The sequence below is a fragment of the Amblyomma americanum genome, unplaced genomic scaffold (assembly GCF_052857255.1).
Source record: "Amblyomma americanum isolate KBUSLIRL-KWMA unplaced genomic scaffold, ASM5285725v1 scaffold_19, whole genome shotgun sequence".
NCBI lineage: Eukaryota > Metazoa > Arthropoda > Arachnida > Ixodida > Ixodidae > Amblyomma > Amblyomma americanum.
The window spans coordinates 106,853-127,129 of NW_027526491.1; the positions used below are offsets into that span (position 1 = coordinate 106,853).

At 48.2% G+C, this 20,277-nt stretch overlaps 1 protein-coding gene across 1 annotated transcript in view; it reads right to left on the reverse strand.

Annotated features, from left to right (window-relative positions):
• LOC144111947 (uncharacterized) overlaps positions 1-14,375 on the reverse strand; it is a 111,772-nt gene extending 97,397 nt beyond the window's left edge. The window contains exons 1-2 of the mRNA XM_077645045.1: positions 14,236-14,375; positions 11,842-11,950 (exon numbers count right to left, since the gene is read on the reverse strand). Coding sequence (XP_077501171.1) covers positions 11,842-11,908 — 67 coding nt within the window. The 5' untranslated portion in view covers positions 11,909-11,950; positions 14,236-14,375. The remainder of the gene's footprint in view (positions 1-11,841; positions 11,951-14,235) is intronic.
• Between the last annotated feature and the right edge of the window lie 5,902 nt (positions 14,376-20,277).

Below are 20,277 nucleotides of genomic sequence, written 5' to 3' on the forward strand. Positions count from 1 at the left end.
ACAAGCGAGACATCACACATCACGTGACATCACTGTGATGATGTGGATTATGCCACTGTGAGGTTCCAGGCTGACAACGAAAAAGTGTGGCCGCGTGCGCTGCGAGCCGGTGTACATGCAGGATCGAATGTCAGAGCTAGGCTTTGAGATAGTCGTGGCAGTGTGTCGCTGAGTGGCAGGATGTTCTTTTTGGAGCTCGGCGTTCTCCCCAAGGCCAGCTAGCCTGCACCGGTCGGGTACCGAGGTTCAGAGTCTGGCTGCTTGCACAGCCCCACAGTACCCTGCTGCAGACTCATGCCTGCTTTTCCATGGCCAGGCAGCCTACCAACAAGCACCTGCCTGCTGATGCCAGCTTACCGGCAGCCAGGCGGCCCACAGACGCACTCCTGCCTGCTGATACAGGTCTGCCGTTGGCCAGGCTCTTTCTGCCACCTGGCTACCTGCTGATACCGGCCTCCTGGTATCCAGGACGTTACCACGACCCGATTGCCTGTGGATACCTTCCCCAGTGACCACTCGTCGCCGACAACCAACGTCGACAGTCATCTACCTGCAGCACATGGTGGCAGCACAACGGAGCAGCACGCACCGGAACCCACAGTAGGACATTGGTGTTCCTCTTGTCGAACCCCTCTAGGCTGCTTTAAGTGCCCCGTAGTGTATGTGTGTGTGTGTGTGTTAGTGTGCTAGTGGGCTAGATATGCCGAATTTTGTCCTCGTTGCCGAAGAAAAACAGTGCTTCGATGCTGAATGCGACCTCTTTATTGCCCAGAGCTCCTGAACAGACCAGGACCCTTAACTACATCACAATATGGTGAGCCTGCCAGGATTCGTCAGCGAGAGGGCCGAGTAACAGCCCCATATTCACGCAAAGCGCTAAGCTTGAGCGACGATGGACCTAGAGCATTTAGCCACGTTGGGCACGCAACTGGGTTTCTCGGGTGCTGAGCTGAGGGAGTGGATAGACAATGAACGTGCAGCGCAAAGGGCAGAGCAGGCTGCAGAAAGAGAGGAAAGTCAGGCAGCCACTGCGAGAGAGAAAGAGATTCTGGAATTGAAACTCAGATTCCAAGAAGAAACTTGCAGTAATGAGACTGATCATGTCGAAACCCTTCCAGCATCAAACCATGACATTTCTCTCAACCCACAAAAACTGTTACAGTTGTTCGATCAGCGGAGCGATGATTTGCATGCATACGTTCAGCATTTTGAGCCTGCAGCAATGGGACAGGACTGGCCTCAAGATAAATGGGCTTTGGCCGTAAGCATGTGCATCACACGGGAGGCGTTAACTGTGATCGGTCGAATGACTGCCACTGAATCGGCAGATTATCAAAAAATAAAGAAGGCGCTCCAGCAGCGATTTAGATTCACTGCTCAGGGTTACAATGGCAAATTTCGGAGGGCTCGAGCTCAGGATGGTGAGACATGGAAACAGTTAGCAGCCAGGCTTTCTGGTTACTTCGACCATCGGATTGAAACGGCAAATGTTACCAAGACATTCGAAGACCTGCACAACCATATGATTGCTGAGCAGTTCCTCCGATGTTGCCATCCGAAGCTCGTTATCTTCTTGAAGGAGCGAGAGTGCAAGACACTTGATGGGCTGGCCGACACAGCTGATTGCTTCCAGGAAGCGCACAACTTTTCTAATCCCAGCAAAGTCCCTGATGTAGCGAAAGAACCCAGTAAGGTATCTGTCGACCCGCTGAAGAAGGCACAATTAAGGTGTGCATGCTAAGCAATCGTCCAGGGCATCGGGCTTCCGAGTGACACAGCTCCACTAAAGAGGTACCCAGGTGCAATTCTTGCGGCAAGATCGGGCACCGGACGGAGAATTGCAGAAGTCGGCACCCGAAGAAAGAGCAGAGTGCTGCTTCTCGTCTTACTCGTGCTCTCCCACCTGCCCCGCCTGCCAGCAATAAACAGCCAAAACATGTAAAACAAAAAGGCTCCGTTCCTAGTGGTCATGACCAAAACATGGGGAACGTGCTTCAGCCTACAACGGGTAGGATGCGAGGTGCGGAATGATTAGCGACGACAAAACTCGTTCGCGTTCTTCAAGACAAGGGCAGTAATGCTGTCGTTATCCGCCGGAGTTTGGTTCCAAAGAACTGCGTGACAGGACGCACAGGGACACAATATCTCCTTGACGGTACCGTCACCCAATTAGCTGAGGCAAGAGTGCAAGTGCATAGCATACGCAATACTACTCTGGCGAGGTGACAGCACTTTCCATGAAATGCCCCTTGTACGACCCCGCGCTCGGAAACATCCCAGGTGTCAGGGAACCACACGACCAGAACCCAGGCTGGATGAACGCACGTGTTAGCATGACGCGGCACCAGTTCCCCAGGAACACCTAATGCCGGGAAAATCGGAGCATTGTGTTAACGCCGTGGCCAAGACACAAGAGGACACGTTATCCCTGTTGCACGTGCCACGACTCCAGTGCTTTTAGCAGAAAATACCAGTTAGCTGAAGAGCAGCGGAAGGATGCTACACTCAAACGGCTCTTCCCTAAAATCAGTAAGGAGTTTATATCCAGTAAGGGTCATAAATACTTCTTCCGTGAAGAAGGAGATATTCTTTATCGGCATTACTCCATGTCGACTGGCAGGAATTTCGAACAGGTTGTAGTACTCCTTGCGTTCAGGTCGCCAATTCTACACAGAGCCCATGAAAGCATTACGGCCGGGCACCAAAAAATATGACGAACGACCGATCGTGTACTAGAGGATTTTTATTGGCCTCACCTACACGGAGATGTCGCCCGATTCGTTAAGTCGTGTAATAAATGCCAAAGAACAACACCAAAGGGCAAGGTTGGCATTGCACCACTCGGCAACATGCCACTGATCACTACTCCTTTCGAGCGTGTTGCCATCGACCTCATCGGGCCTTTCTCACCCAAGTCCGATAAAGGCAACTGATATATGCTCACGCTGATGGCTTTTTTTACACGTTATCCTGACGCCGTCGCGCTTCTTGCCATTGACGCTGTGCATGTTGTGGAAGCGCTAGCCGAAATGTTTTCCCGCATTGGTATCCAAAAGGAAATTGTGACTGAGCAGGAAGCCATGTTTACCTCCGACCTCATGAAGGAAGTCAGCTGACTTCTCTCCATCAAGCTGCTCAAGAAGTCACCTTATCCCGTGATGGCGAATGGCCTCGTGGAGAAATTTAATGGAACTTTAAAGACAATGCTTAAGAGAATGTGCCAAGAAAAGCCTCGGTCATGGGATAGGTATTTGGCACTGTTGCTCTTCACTTACCGTGAAGTTCCACAGGTTAGTCTTGGGTTTTCCCCGTTCCAATTGATCTATAGATGCCATGTGCGAGGGCCACTGACAGTACTCAAGGAGCTCTGGACAAATCAGATTATCGATGGAGAAAGTTGCTCAACGTACACCTATCTCATCAACCTCAGAAACCGCCTGGAAGACACATGGAAACTTGCTCGTGAGAAACTGCAGAAAGCAAGCCAGAAGCAGAAAATATACTACGACGGGGAGAGTCACCCCAAAAGGTTAAGCCCGGGCACAATGTTGTGATTTTTCTGCCCACAGACTCCAACAAGCTGTTCATGCAGTGGAAAGGTCCATACGATGTCCCTAAACGCAAAAACGTTGTGGATTACCTTGTGGAGCTGGGGCAAAAGAGCAAAGTTTTTCACATATATATGCTTAAGGAGTACAAAGAGCACAAGCCTTTGGTGATGCAACAAGTATAGGCCGCATCCGAAACCAACCAGCCAGGGGCTACTAATTCGAATTACCGTAAAAACCCGCGTAGAGTACGAGGTTTTTTTTCCTATAATTAGCACCTCGAATTTCCGCCTCGTATTATTTGCGGATCCGAACAAAAATTTCAGTTTTGCTCGAAGTTTTGGTTTTGTTATTGCCACGTGGCTACGGCTTGGCTTTGTTATTGATTTGTTGCTACGGCTTGGCTTCGTTACCCGTGACGGCGTGGCAAGGGCTAGCGTGGCCTTCCTGACAGCGTACGCGCCGACGCATAAGCCACGCTTCGCGAAGGGAAGGTTCTTTTTTTCTGCCGTGGAGGAGCACGATGTCAGGGCCACGAAAACAGTATTCGGCTGCTTTCAAGAGAAAGGCTATTTTAGTTGCCGAGAACCTCGGCAACAGTGCAGCCGGGAGGCAGTTCGGCGTCACCGAGGGAAGCATCCGCGGATGGCGACGACAAAAGGAAGCACTTTTCGCATGCAGCGGAACGCGAAGAAGCTTTCGCGGCTCGAAGAATGGGTCATACCCAGAAATTGAACTGTCCCTGACGGAGTTCATAAGAGAACAGCGAGCCGCACATCTACCTGTGAGCGTGGAGCTCATGCAGGTAAAAGCTAGGGAGCTTGCTAGAGAAAAAGGTATTCCAAGCACCTCGTTCAAAGCGAGCAAGCACTGGATATACCGCTACATGTGCCGTGCTGGCTTTTCGTTACGGCGGCAAACGTCGATTTCCCAAAAACTGCCCGAATCGTTTGAAGAGCTGCTGGTGGCTTTTCAGCGCCACATTATTTTTTTACGGAAGTCCAAGAACTTTCAGCTAGGGCAAACAGGCAACGCTGACCAAACGCGAGTTTATCTGGACATGCCATCACCCCTCACAGTGCACGAGAAGGGTTCCAAACAAGTTTGCGTCCGGTCTACCGGCAACGAGAAGACGCGGGTTACGCTCATGCTATCGTGCACAGCTCCCACCCTATGTCGTGGTCAAACGCAAAACAATGCCCAAAGGTGAGGAGCTGCCAAAGAATGTTATCGTGAGATGCCACAAGAAAGGTTGGATGAACGAGGGTCTTGTCCTTGACTGGGTGAAGTCCGTGTGGTGTAGGCGGCCCGGTGCACTATTGTCCTTCCCGTCGATCCTCGTGCTGGACGCGTTTCGCTGCCATTTGGCCGACTCGGTCAAGAGAGTTACGCGATTGCGGCACTGAACTTGTCGTCATCCCAGGCGGAATGACTTCCCAGCTGCAGCCACTTGACGTTTGCGTAAACAAGCCTTTCAAGGACGCGGTCAAGCGGTGCTACGCTGAGTGGATGCGCTCAGGTGAGCCTGCAGTGACGCCGACTGGGCGGCTGAAGTGGGCATCGCCAGCCATGCTGTGCAAGTGGATTGCGGACGCGTGGGCGAGCATTCCTGCGGACCTTGTGCGTCGGACTTTCAAAAAGTGTGGCATATCAAACGCCCTCGATGGCACAGAAGATGAGTGCCTGTGGGAAGATTTGTCGGACAAAGAAATCTGCGAAGAAAGCGCTGTTGAGGATGAGAGCGATTGAAGTGCGGTGTCCGATTGCAATAAATGCCTTTCTTCGTGCTTACCTGGTTTACCTCACTCGTATTATACGCGGATAAATTTTTTTTTCTATTTCGCGTCTCTAAAATTTCACCTCGTATTATATTCGGGTTCGTATTATACGCGGGTTTTTACGGTAACTGTTGTGAATACCGACATCTTCGAATTACGGAGGTTTTGCCCCACTGAAATGCACAAGGCTGTGCTGGGACCCCAGCATCAGTTCGAATTAACCGTCAGTTCAAATTAATCGAGTCCGAATTACCGAGCTGTACAACACCTTAGAGAACAGTGAAAAAAAAGCTCATGCGACGTTTGTAGCTTGGTTACAAATATAATGCGAAGTGCTTCCTGAAACAGACAATTTGAAGGGGCCATGACATGGTCGTTCTTCATATTGCAGTTTTGTGCTTCAGTAACTAATACAAGAGCTTATGATTCAGTTTCTGAAATTTGGCTGCCCTGGACGCACTCTATATTCCGAAAAATGCAATCGAAACTGAGAACGGGAGACTCCTCCCACCGGCAGCGACCGCCATATTGAATGCTATCGCGACGTCACCAGGCCATACACGGAGCAACGTCGTCTGCTCTCGTCGCTGCAATGTGCGCAGCCAGGTGTCTTGCCCCCGTAATTTAGCGGACGATCGAAGTAGCAGTCCTCCCCCATATATGAGTGACTGGCGCCGCAAAAGCGTTAATAATAGTAACGCAGTTATTCTCCGGTATAGGTATAGGGTCTGGTTACACTAGGCCGATGGGACGGCAGTCGGAGGTCAGTTGGCTGGTCGGTATGAAAATGCCATCACTGACGCACTGGTCTGTCAAGCTAGACCAACGACGACGCCAGAACGATCAACGACCCCGTATCGCAGTAGTGTAAAAAGTGAACTTAGTGGGGACCAGAAGAGCGGACTAGTTGGTATGACATTCTACAGTCAAAACTCGATTTAACGAAACCCGATTTAACGAAAATCTCGATTTAACGAAGGTATCCTAATTCCCCCTCAGACGCCCATAGGGTTCAATGCTTTGACTAACCCGAAATAACGAAACCGATTCCGTGATCTGTCCCGATTTAACGAACCTTTTTTCGAGAAATAAAGGTCAAAAAGTGTTAATTTTTGGTCTATTTTGTAGACAGCACCCCAAAATTTATTGATTGCGAGTCAGCGGTAACAGCGCGGAGCATCTTCATCCCGTCGCTTTTTTCAAACTGCGCGGCGCAAAACGAGTTTTAATTTTGAGTCGAGCTCACGAGATGGCGCCAGCAGTAAAAAAGTTTCGTGCCACATTTCATAGATGGCGCTGTTGCAGTTCGCGTGTTTTTTTTTGTGTGTGTGTTTGTGTGTTGTGCTCAGTGTTCGCTCTTGTGCGTATTTCCCCGTGCCTTTGAACGCACGTCTTTGTCAAGCTCAGCTTGTTAATCCTCCATCAGTCTAGCCTTGCTATCGTGAATGCGGACGTGGTGTGTGCGAGCAAGCGCGCCGCTAACCCTCCTGACTAGCAGATGGAGCCCTGCAAGAAACGAAAAAGGCTTACCCTGGACGAGAAAGCGGACATAATTCGTGCTGTGACAAGTGGACAGAAGAAATGTGACGTGGCTGCATCACATGGCATTCCAGCGAGTACTCTCTCCACAATATTGAAAAGGAAAGATGACATCCTCCGCGCCACTTCGTCGGGGAATCTCTCGCGCAAAAAAACGCTGAAGACCACTCCTCAAAGCAAAATGGAAGAGGCCTCTTCGGCTGGTTTATGAATTTGCGGGCGAAGAATAGTATTCCCGTGAGTGGAGACCTGCTCCAACAAAAAGCTCGCTCTTTCGCGTGCTTGCTGGGTGACAACGAGTTCAAGGCAAGTCCCGGCTGGCTGTCGCGCTTCAAACAACGACACGGCATCGTCGGGAAAGTGCTTAGCGGTGAAGCGAGCAGCGTAAGCATGGCTGTAGTCGGCGACTGGCAGTCTGAAAACGTGCCCGACATTCTGGGAAAATATGCCCCCAGTGACGTCTACAACGCCGACGAGAGCGGTCTATTCTACCAAATGCTGCCTAAAAAAACACTCGCCCTGAAGGGGCAGGCGTACCACGGCGGCAAACACAGCAAACAAAGGCTGACTCTTTTGCTGTGCGTCAACATGGACGGCACCGACAAACGAGACCCGCTTGTCATCGGAAAGAGTGCGAGGCCGCGCTGTTTTAAAGGCACCAGAAAGCTTCCTGTGAAGTATGTTGCCAATTCAAAGGCGTGGATGTCGCGTGCCATTTTCGCTACATGGCTGAAGGAATTTGACAGCGACATGTGTCGCCAGAAAAGGAAAGTGTGCCTGTTGCTGGATAACTGCACGGCCCACTACGTTGCAGAGGTCGAGCTGACCAGCGTGTAGCTCCGCTACTTCCCCCCAAACGCAACGTCCGTGGTTCAGCCCTTGGATCAAGGGATAATTAATAGCGTGAAGTGCGCATACAAGCGTCGAGTCGTCGACAGAGTTCTCCTCAACCTGGAGCTGAAGCGCGAGACGAAAATAGATAATTTTATGGCGGTTGAGATGGTGGCGGCGGCTTGGAGAGCATTGAGGCCGTCGATAATTGTCAACTGCTTCAGGACTGCCGGTTTCGGTACACTAGGCTCTGAAACTGCCGAAGCTGGTTCGGACTGCGCGAGCGCCGTGCACGAGGATGAAGATGCCTGAGAACACCTTCGCTCAGTGGATGAAGTGCCCACAGGCTTAAGTTTCTCAGACTACGTGAACGCCGGCGCAAACGCAGTCACAACGGAAGTTTTGACTGATGCCGATATGTTGCGGCTTGTAGGAAGCGTGGAGGGAGTGACGGCTGAAGACGCTGCCGAAGCTCCCGTGCCGACACCAGGTCAGGTGATGGAGGCTCTCGATCTGCTGCGACATTTTGCCGGCGCACACGAGGGGACGGAAGATGCGCTGGACGCACTTCAGACCTACGAGAAATCGGTGCGGCCGTTGCTCACAAAGCGCACGCAGGCAAAGATCACCGACTTCTTTGGCAGAAAATAAATTTGTAGTCCCCTCGGGCCTTTCTTGTCGAGTAAGAATTTTTGTTGTTTCTTTTCATACGCGCTAGCGGCGCCGGTCGTGGTGTTGGCGCTACCCACTCGAAAGTAGCGCGGGGGGTCATGACGATGACCATACGGACCCCCAAAGATTGCGCTAGTTGTATGATTACCAACTTTGGCGCCAATTTGTCATTAGCTGTGTGGCTTGCCGTCCCGTCGGCGGTATTTAGGGAAGATTGTTGCGCCGCTAGCCGAACCGTCCTTTGGGTCGGTGCTACCGGCGCGAATTCGTCACGCGCGAGTGCGACGAAAAGTGAAAATGGTACGTGCTAACCGATACGACCGCGATAAGCTGGTACGGTTTATGCGGATGCAAAATGCATTATGTTCAATGGGTGCTCAGTCGGGGACTTGACTTTACTACTTTTAAAACGAAAGTACTGTTTAAGCGGGTACGTTTTAACGAGGTTTTACTGTAATCGAATGTACTGAATTATGTGCCCAAGAAATGCCTCATTCAATTTAACGAAGTTCTCGATTTAACGAAATAATTCACGGCTCCCCTCAACTTCGTTAAATCGAGTTTTAACTGTATAAACTTAAGAATTTTAAAACTTACTCAACTTGATGCTAACCACGGCTACATACGCGATGTGCGTCCACCAGCGAAGAGGTGCTTTCATTCGGTGCCTGCGCATAGAACCTATCGGCGAGGCAATTGAGCGACACGGGCAGAAAACGCCGCACGACGGTGCTCCTCGTCGCCGTCGCCTGGGCTTGCGCAGCCGAGCGAAAGCTGCACTCCCGGTGAATAGACGGCCCGAAAAACTGCGCTTGTGTACCTTACCCTTATCAAAAAAAGCGAAACAAGCGGCCGCACTTCATATCTTCACACTGTCTTACTAATCAGCGGGGAACTCTTGACAGATGCTTGAATTTCAGCTCGGATGGCGGACCGCTGGCCCCATTCGTGACGAGGCCTAGCGAGTGCGATTTGCGTGTGCGATTTCGGCTATTGCGGACAGCGAATTCTCAAGTGTTAGAGCCTGAAAATAGCTGTAGAAAGTAGTCTTGGCCAGAGTGCCCTCAAAGCGAACTCTACCTACATCGCTCTACCTACAACCCCAGCGCGGGGCTACAGTTGTCGTGATCGTCGCATTCCTAGGTCACAATGTGCACGCACAGTAAACGCTAAATGATGTACTATTATTTTCAAGCACTAATTTAGACGACGGCGACTATTCATCGGTGCGGGCAGTGAAAGCATTCGAGTCGCGTAGGGTTTTGCAAGCGGCTTGCTTCCTGCAAAACGGTTCTACGAGCCAAAGGGGATGTATGTTCAACTTACAAATGCACACATACAACGGGGAAGTCGTCTCATTCGGCACTTTTCTCTGCTCCTTTCGTGCGTCAAGGTTATTCTAGTGCCACCTTGTGATAACTTGTTTAATTATCGAACCAATGAATAGCGGACAAGAAATTGGTAGCCAGCTACAAAGCGCCGCGGCTTTCACGGCGCACAACGGCAAAGGCATGCACGGCACGTGCCGCTTTTCACATACGGGAGCACTTGATTGCGCAAAAGAGAACATACTCATAACATAAAACTAACATGTTTCACAGCGTAAATAATAAAAAAGGGGTGCATCGATTTCTCTTTCCTCAACAATCACAAAACGGGCGCCACGAGCAAGTCCGCTTTCTTAAGGATCACTCAGCTCGCGTACTACGCTGAAGGCTTCTGAGAAAGAAAACACGGAAAATGCATTTTATTTCGATAAGCTAAAAAAGGATAACTTTTCGAGCTACCGCCGTCTACGGTGCGCATGCAACCACCTCAACAGCGCGCAGCAAACGACGCGGGGCGGGTATGTCCCTCTGACGTCAGTGATCAGAGGTTGCCAGACCAGCAAGCAGTTCGCAGAAGAAATGGAAAAAATTCGTTTTAAAAACGTTTACCGCACAGAATCAACTGAAACTTGGGGGAATTTTAATTTAACAATTTGAGAATTAAATGCGATAAACAGGGTATGCGTGAAAATAGGCTGTCATGGCTCCTTTAAGGAAACAACTGGTGTTATAATGTATGAATATGGCAACACTGTTTTGACAGGCGCCAATGTCGTGACTCTTCCCAAACAAGCGTGTGGGCATGTTACCACCAGAGCCACGGCATTTGAAGCACTAGCTGGCTTGAGCAGATGGGGGCGCAAGCATGTCAAGACATAGACAGAACTTCATTCGTTACCAGGTTCTGCCTTTCAAGAGAACTCAGACAATTAAATTCATCAAATTTCCATCATTCCATTACTTATGCTGTGTCCACAAACACAATATAATCAAAAAATAAAATGTTACCACTAACACACAATTTTGCAAAAAATGCTAAACTGCATGAATTTTGGAAGAAACATTAAAAATATAGGGGGTTTTAAGTATCCCACACAAATTGCTAGAAGCACATTTCATCGAAAAGGAAGGCATCATATTGCCGCACGCAAGAACTCGCACAGCGCGCAGAGGAAGCTCGCCGACTAGCGCGTGTGCGCATCAGAACTCAGCGGAGTATGATGCACGATGCTACACTCTTCGCCACAAACGCGTCATATGTGAACCTGGCGACAAGGGGTGGGTCTGGACGCCTATTCGCCGCCGTGGGCTCTCCGAAAAACTATTACGGCGATACTTCGGGCCCTATGTTGTGCTGAGACGTTTCACCGACGTAAAGTATGAGGTGGTGCCAGACAGGTTATCGACATCCAAACAACGCCAGCAACAAGTCGACGCCGTCCATGTTGTATGTATGAAGCCATACTACTCGGACCGATCTTGACCTCCTACTTCCTTTTCTTATCACCGAGACGATGCTTCCTGAGGAGGGGGGCAAGTGCCGCATGCAAGAAGACGCAAAAGATGACGACTGGATCTACGAGCGAAATGCTAAAAGAGGAAGAAGCTGCAAATGCGCAGGGACTCTGTCTGGTTGACCAGTAAACCGTTTTTATCCTCGGGGTTTTACAGAGTCGTGACAATATGAACAAGTGATGCGCTTATTGTTTCCTACGACAGCCCATAAGTTTCCCTCATGCAATGATGTGACCATGTACCTGGTCTATGTCTATAAATGCCTCGCATGTGGACTGCTGTGTGGCTCACAGGCTGTGGAATGTGATGCACATGTGTGTATGTAATCGGTGTGCAGATCAAATCAATTGAGCTAGAACTGCACAACCTCCAATCTGTTTTTTTTCTACACAGTATTGTTTTCTGCATTCAACACATTCCGTGCCACCCCATTATGAAACGCAAGCCCCAAAGGAACCGTTTTTGGTGAGGGAAGCACTCGCTGCAAGTGAAACTGACTACGCGATTTTGTGTCACTGAGTCTATATCAACCACATGCGGAGACCACATGCAAAGCAAACAGACAGCGCCAGCGCATACACTAAACCTGCAGTGCACCCAACCACCATGGCTACTGCAAATAAGCATCACCTGGTCCTGCTGTATGTGCCGCCACGGCCGCGTTGTGGGCCAGGAAAGTGGCCTGGGCCCTGGCCATTGGATCAGCGCATGGAGACGTACATGACCTTGCCGCTATCTCCTGCAGAGAAACCAGTGTGGGAGCCACACATTATTACTACTAGAAGCACTGCACGTGGCAACAGGCCAACTAAATGACCAGCCAGCCCATCCGGTTTGCAAACTGACTTTTTATCCAAGCAACATTCACACATATCCATCACTAGTGTCTCCGCTAAGATGCTGAAACATGTTCGGCACTTCACCAGCACCTTTCATCATATATGTACAGTGAAAGCACGTGAATTCAGATTTCATTAATCTCAACTTCTATATCATTCGAAAAGTGCGACATGGTCCGCCCACACACTATTAGAGTCTATGTAAACCATGCGGCGGGCTCTGTTGCGGGCTATATCTATGTGCCACCACGACTAGGCAGCCTGTGCAAACGGGAGGCTCAACTGCCTCTAAGGAGGATATGTGGAGAGCGGCAGCATGGCAGCATGGCAGCGGCAGCATGGCAGCGGTAACTGGCTGCGTGACCTCCGAGATGTGTACCTGACTGTTGCTTGTAGCTACTGATTTTGAAGGTTTCAGTAGCTTGCTACGTTAGGCTTTGCTGTTGAGCAGTGGACGACACGACCAGTGCCAAGATACAACGAATAAGGCACATCGCAGTGTCTTCGGCACTCCGAAACCACAGCCGTGCACAAAACCCCGTGTGCTAAACCAGAGAATTGAAGCTTTCGCTGATATTTGCTGTGTGCCTTTGTCTCAATTTTCCAGTGCCCTCTGCATCATATTCCGTGCAATTGGTAGCAGCAGTCACCCCAAGTTAAACATACGCAGAGTACAAGGGTGCAGTAATTTAGAAATGTCATCCATCTGCGGTAAATACCTTGGCAAAACGCCTAAAAGGAAGACTGAAACCATGTGTGAAGTCAGCATTGGTCTGTTATCGAAACAGGATATTCCCTTTTAAAAAGCACACTCATTCGTTCAGTGGCTTGCAGCAACCCGGGGTCAGAAGGCTGGAAAATTGGGCAAAATGCAACTGTCGTGGAGACTTTTGCTTCTCAACATAAACGGTTGAGCAGCTCCCGCGGCTCAAAGGTGTGAAAATGCGAGTGGCAGAGGTTGCATAGCCATTTTGGTCAAAAACCAGCAGTCGCAGAATGGCCACATGCTGCCGTATTTTTCAGCCTTCCCGACCATGCTCACGGGCAATAGCCCTTCCTTCGCGACTCCGACACAGCCCTCCACTACAAAAATCGGATGCGTTGAAAGCCGCCTGTCTCTTCTTCAGTTTTCTAGTTGAAGAGGAGGCCTTCTGCTCAGGTCCAGCTTTAGAACAGAAAGTGTTGGCCGTTACCTTCCGGGGAAGAAAATAAAGAAAGGCATTCGTAGAAATTTTTAGAACAATAAAAAGGGAAAATCTCACTACCTGGCTGCTTCCCGATGGCATTTAACCATATCTTTTGTTCGCTTTCATTTGTTCAGACTTTGAATTATTCAAACTGCGTGCATAACGAATTAATCAGTTTTACCTTCTTTCAAACTAACCTGTACAAATATTCAAACTGCCAATTTAGTAAAGCTCATCAACGTCTGCAATTCTTCAGGACTTACAAGCCTTGACCTTGAAATTACCATTGATATCCTCATTTCTCAACCTTAAAATGTCCTTCACATTACTTGAGCTTTAATGCCTCAGCTTACCACAATTTGTCTTCAAGAAAACTCACACTTCTTGAACTCATCTCCACGTTTCTTCCAGCTACTTACCGCTCGTCGCTACACTTCATGCCCCCAGGATACCGTGCTGGGGCTCCTTTTTCTTCTCTTCCACACAATGAGGCTTCCAACTCAATGCACTGCTTTTAGGAATCTGCTTTATGCAGCATATCCCCAGTCAGATCACACAATAGCCACACATCCTAATGTTAAAACTCTGCATAAACGATACAAATCGCACTGTCCATAATCAATGACAACCAACCCCAGTTTAAACTTACTATCAAAGAAGACAAATACTGTGTATCCGTTAATGCCTTTTAACATTAACAAAAAAACACGCAGTGCCAATACACAGCCTGTCAATGCTGAGGCACACCATGGTGCTTTGGATTCTCGCAGCACATAACTGCACCTGACTGCATGCAGTATTACGCAAAAGCAAACAACAAGATGCACAGCTGCGAATGCAAAATTAAGGCAGATTTCGTAGCGTGCCCTACCTGCAGTCTTTTGCAACACACATCAAATTGGCACTCAGGAACTCTGCCAGCAACTATCACACTGCTTACCAAGCATATATTCAGGCAGAGAGTAGTCACACGAAACCAGTGGCCCCAAGACACCCACCTGGGAGATTCTGTACTCAGCCAGCCAGCAGACCCACAGGCGGCCAGGTGCAGCTGGTCTCTGGCCACAAATGGAAACTCCGTGACCATCACAGCTAGCCAGCGGCGTGCAGAGCCCAGCCGGGCCCACACCAGGGCACCCACCTGCATGCAAAGATTGCTCACGAGGGGCCTCTGAATACTGCAGGCATGCTGTGTCAGTTCCACTGTATCGAAGATAAACCTTTCCCCTGGGCTGATTGATTGGTGACTTTGCCATCCTGGCAGTACAAAAAGGTTGGGATCAGGCAAAGACAAACACACAAGGATGGCACTCAGCTTTCAAGTGCATTTTGTTTCATGCATTTATGTACGTTCTCTGACCAACCTTTAAGCATGCCCACTGAGTCATATCAAAATGGTATGAATGCAATAAAAATCGAAAGAAAACAGTGCCAGGAAACAGGCAGTACAAAAAAAATTACGGGAAGATCATACATCTGAAGTGACAATTCTGCAAAGCAGCTGAATTTATCCCCACTGATTACATTGACGGTTTTACCCACCCTCTCTGTGACTCAGCATCTACGATTGTGCACCCCACTTTTGGAACTTTATTCGAAGCATCTAGAGCTATTTTCACGATGTCAGAAACATTTGGAATCCCTGCTCGACAGAATGGTAGGGCCATTTCGTGCCTAGAAAAAAAGAATCACTTTTCAAAAACAAGAAATAAAGACTGACATCACAAAGTTCTATGGTGCGCCTAGCAAGTGCCGTCTGGTGCTGTAACTTTTTTCTTCTCTTGCGCAATGGAATGTTTTACTTTGTTAAAAACATTGTAGTTGATTTTTTGTTGCTGTAGCTGCTGATAAAAAAAAAATTAACTGGGCATAAATGTTTTTTTTTTAGGATAGGCCTGGAATCGCATGAACATGGACGTGCGTGGTGTACATGAATTTAAAAAATTTTTGAGGCGCTTCTGTTATCTCATTATAGCAAACACAAAAAAACTGCTATAGTTTGATATAGCCAAAGTTCATAATATAAAATTTCGTCAAAAACACGCACAACAGCAGAGCAGTTCAGTTGGTCAAGGCATCACAACACAGGTGATGTTGCTAAAGAAACTGGGAGACATTTTCGCAAGATTTAGTGGAGTTTCTGAAGGCATTCATGGCGATTCCACAAGCAAAAAAGAACTGAGCGCCAGTTAGGATGTCTTCCCCCCATAACAATGCCAGTTGGTCAAAAACCAGCTAGAGTGGTATCCCCAAACAGCTCTACCAGCTGCTGGTCAAGAGCCAGCAATAGTGGCTTCCCCGCTTCACAACTGTGTTGCATGAAAAATGGTGCGTCAAAGCAAAAGCTAAAGGAATTTTCATCACTCCTGTGACGGCCGAGATGAGTGCAGGACAGTTACTGCAATGGCGCAGCTGTCTACTCCACTGCTTCCGGGGTAGTGTCGACAAACGCGAGAGGTTCAACACGTGCTGACCTCCTAGCTACCAACCTTCCATACCGCTCTATCTTCTCTGGCGCAGCTGGCGAGTGCGAGATTTCAACACTAGCATGAGATCAAAGCAGCGTGAACCTTGACACGAACTCCAGCCGCACCACCTCCAGTCACTTGTGTAGAGTGGCGAAGTGTGCCACCTGCCGTCCGAGTGGGTGCCGCTTATTGCTGGGGGGTTAGATATATCCGTATTAGGGCCAACCGTGTTTGATATATCAAGTGAAAATTACATGTGTCTATTGAGAATATTCACGAAGAGTTTGATATAGCCAATAAATCGTAATATTCATGTTCGTGATATCAAGGTTTGCCTGCATACAAACAAATTTTCAGATTTTCTTCAATAGCAGAACATAATGCAAGTCTGAAAGGGCTAATGAATGCTTTGCTCAAAGATGAGGCTTCACACATGCAACAGAATTTTTCTGAAGGGTGGGGCCGACGGAGATGAGTGGGTGGGTGGTGGACGGCAATTCGGGAGGGTGGAAGAGGGGTGAGAAAGTGGAGTAAAGGTGGTGGTACAGTGTTCTCGAAGGTTGTGTAGGGGCAAAACCAGCACTCTCCCCGTGAGGCTTTAGAAGAGGTTGCCGCGCCGCGGCGCTGGCGTAGACTCCTGGAGCAGCAACAGCGCATCGTCAGTACGCATGCTGCAGTGCTAAGAGGGGCCAACAGGACAGTCGCAGACAGTTTTTTAATGCATCACCGCTTGGCTGCCAATGAAGATGCAAGAAACCAATGGAAAATTACTTTTAACCTTTCAAAGAGAAATCAGTGGCTGTGTTTCAGTGACGGCACCAACGGGAGGCGAGGGATGGCGGCCGCTACCTCGAAAATTTTCCTGGCGCTCCTTTCTGTCACTGGAAGAATTGATTTTGTTTGCTCACAAGCACCTAAGCAGCTTAACCTTTGCGTTGTGTTATGTGAAACCAATATACACTGTCTCATGCCGCAATTTGTTCTTTTTATTTTGTCTTGAAGAGGAACAATGCCCGAAAATTAACTCCCCCTTCGACGTACGCCATCCCCGTACGATATCCAGGGCAGCCTTTGGAATGGTAGAACCATAACCTACAACTTTTGGCTGCAAATTTCTTCTATTTGAAAAAAGGCAACTGCCAATCTTGATTTCTCCGGGGTTTTGTTTCATTACTTTTTTTTTTCAAGAAGGTCAGGTGGAATATCTTCCACACGAAATAGGATAGCGCTTGAACGACGAGTCCGCAAGTGCCTTTTACTGTTTCGCTCACTTGTTGAGGTTCATAACACAGGACACTGGATCCTTGATTTTTTTCCTATGCAATAATTTACCACCGTTCTGACTGTCATATGCTACGATGTATTAAATTCATGCAATCTTTTAATGGAATATTTACTTTCTTGATTTGCTTGTCACGTGCTTGAGCAGCACAAAAGTCTTCTCTCTCGTTGCCTCTAAATCCGATATGACTCGGTACCCAGCAGAGTATTAGGCTTTGTCCTTTCGCTGCGGCTATTACTATGTTGTGTATGATATCACCAAGCATAGCAATGACTGCATTTCTAGAGTGGAGAGCTGTAAGTAAACATAGGGAGTCTGTGTAAATAATGCTGTTTGCGAGGTTCTCTTTTACTATTTTTTCAATGGCTACAGACACGGCGTAACATTCGGCAGTGAAGATTGATGCAGACTGTGGTAGCCTCACTGTATGATTGCAATTACCTTGTGCGACTGCACTTCCAACGTAAAGATCGGTTTTTGAGCCATCTGTATAAAAAGCTGTGCAAGTACTGTATTTTTCCTGGAGTGCAAAAAATTCTTGTATTATATGCTGTGGTGGAGCTTGTTTTTTGCTGAAATGTGCAAGAGTGAGATCATAGATTTCCGGGAAATTGTACCATAGCGGCAGTGAATCTAGTCTTCCAGCAATGCCAGGCAATGTGTCCAGTACGCTGAGATTTTGGCACATCTCTTCAAAACGCAAGAGCGGTTTGTTGTTAAACAGTATTCAGGATGGGCACTTTGTGACTATTTGGTGACAGATGTGTTTGGGTAGCGAATGGATTTTTAGAATGTAGGAACACGTGAGCATCGTTACTCTGTCTGTAAGTGATGGTTCGTTCGTTTCTACATACAGACTGTCTATGGGCGACGTCCTGTATGCACCAGTGGAAAGACGCAAGCCTAAATTATGTACTGGATCTGGCCGTTTAAGGTACGATGGCCTCGCTGACCCATACACTATACATCCGTAATCCAGTGTGGAGCGGACTACAGAGCGATAAATTTGTAAGAGGCATGTCCTATCGGCTCAACAGTGTTTTCTCGACAGCACTTTGAGTAAGTTTAGGGATCGAGAAGCCTTCTTTTTCAATGCATTTATGTGAGGTAAGAAAGTGACCTTTCTGTCAAATGTTATACCAAGAAATTTAAGCTCATTTTTCACTGGTAACTCTAATTCGTTCAGGCGTAGTGTGGGATCTGTATGTATGCCTCGTCTGAGTGAGAACAGAATTGCCACCGATTTCTGTGGGCAAAACCGGAAACCATTTCTCTCCGCCCATGTTGCCAGTTTATATATTGTTATTTGTATTTGTATTTCACACGTTGATACATTGGAGGAAGTAGAAGCTATTTGAAGGTCGTCCACATAGACTGAGTACATAACGGAGCTTGGGATTATTTTCGTAAGAGAGTTCATTTTTCCAACAAAGAGAGTTGTGCCTAAAATACACCCCTGAGGTTCTCCGTTTTCCTGAATGAAATTCCTCGAAAGGATTGTACCCAGGCGGACATGAAATGAATAACGGTTAGATAAGAAGTCTTTTAGGCAGTTCAACATTCTTCCTCGGATGCCAAGCTTGGCAAGGTCTTGAAGAATTCCGAACCGCCAGGCCGTATCGTATGCCCTTTCTAAATCGAAAAATACAGCGAAACAGTGTTGCTTATGAACGAAAGCTTCTCGAACAGTATTTTCAAGACAGACTAGGTGATCTGTTGCGCAGCAATCTTTTTAAAACCACACTGATGGGCATCAAGAAGTTCAGAGGATCGAAAGACAAACGTTAATCTTATATTAAGGACACTTTCAAAGGATTTTGCGAGGCAACTAGTCAGGGCGATGGGTTTGTAACTGCTAGGAGAGGTTGGGGGTTTTTCAGGTTTAAGGAACGGTACAATAAAAGCTTTTTTCCAGGCTTGAGGTATTTTCCCCGAAACCCATACTTTGTTAATAAATCTTAAAGGTGCCTCTACAGCAGGCTTGGAAAGATGGGCAAGCATTTCATGGTGTATTTGGTCGGGTCCTGGAGCAGTTTTCTTACCAGCAGACAGTACAGTGTTGATTTCCTGGAGTGCAATAAGACCATCATATTTTTCATTAGCACCTCCACTTGTTGGGAGCCTTTGTTTTTCGGCTATAGTTCTGTATTTTAGAAATGACTGCATATACAGTTGAACCTCGTTATAACGAACACTGACATAGCGAATTATCGGTTATAGCGAACTAAATTCGAACTTTGGTTGGTCATGCTTCAGTTTTACGACATTTATTCTTTTATAACGAAACCGAAAATGCGAGATCCACCGCGATATCGGCTGTAATAATAAAAATATTAGGTTTACGCAAGGCTCAAAACGCTAAAGGTAGCATAAAAAGAGCAAAATAAATATTGGAAGCCAATTCACAAGCACACTTTTTTTTTATCGTTTGAAAAGGTTGCAGAAAGTTCCGCGGCCAGGCACATCAATTGCGTGTTTGACTGGTCGCAACACCTACGAACAGAGTGCAAAAACTCTGAAAGCTCATATGACGACAAAGATCCGAAGGGCGGCACCACTTGTCCAGCGGTGAAGACAAGCGCGGCAACACTGGCAACAGCGAGGCGGCGGTGGCGAGCCGGCATAGCGTAGAGAGCCTGCTTTGCGGCACCCTCGACATCATCTCAGTGCAGCGCCAGGTCGACATGGCAACGAAGCGGAAGGCGGTCTCGCTCGAGACAAAACTGCAGATATTGAGAGCTGTGGACAGTGGCCGCAAGAAAAAGGATGTTGCAGCGGAGTTCAGCGTTCCCCCAAGTACCTTATCCACCATTTTAGCCGCAAGAAAGAAGATTGAGGGCAACACCGAGGACGCTATAAAAGCTGATCGTAAGCGAGTTAGGCTTTGCCATCACCCGGACGTGGAAGCAGGTTCGCTTTCATGGTTTAACGAGGTGAGGGCACGAAACTTGCCAGTATCGGGAGCACTTCTTCAAACGAAGGCCATCAGCCTGGCCTGTGCACTAGGGCATGAAGATTTCCGTGCGAGCAGCGGTTGGCTGCCACGTTTTCAAGACAGACACGAGATCGCGTGCCACACATTGTCTGGCGAAGGGGCTGCTGTCGACGTGGAGACATGTGAAAAGTGGCTAGAGAACTTTCGGCCTCTGCTCCAAGAATACGACGAGCGCAACGTGCACAACGTTGACGAAACCGGCGTGTTTTTCAAGTTGTTGCCAGAGCAGTAACTGGCAGTAAAGAATGAAACCTGCCATGGAGGAAAAAAGAACAAAGACCGGGTGACGGCTGTC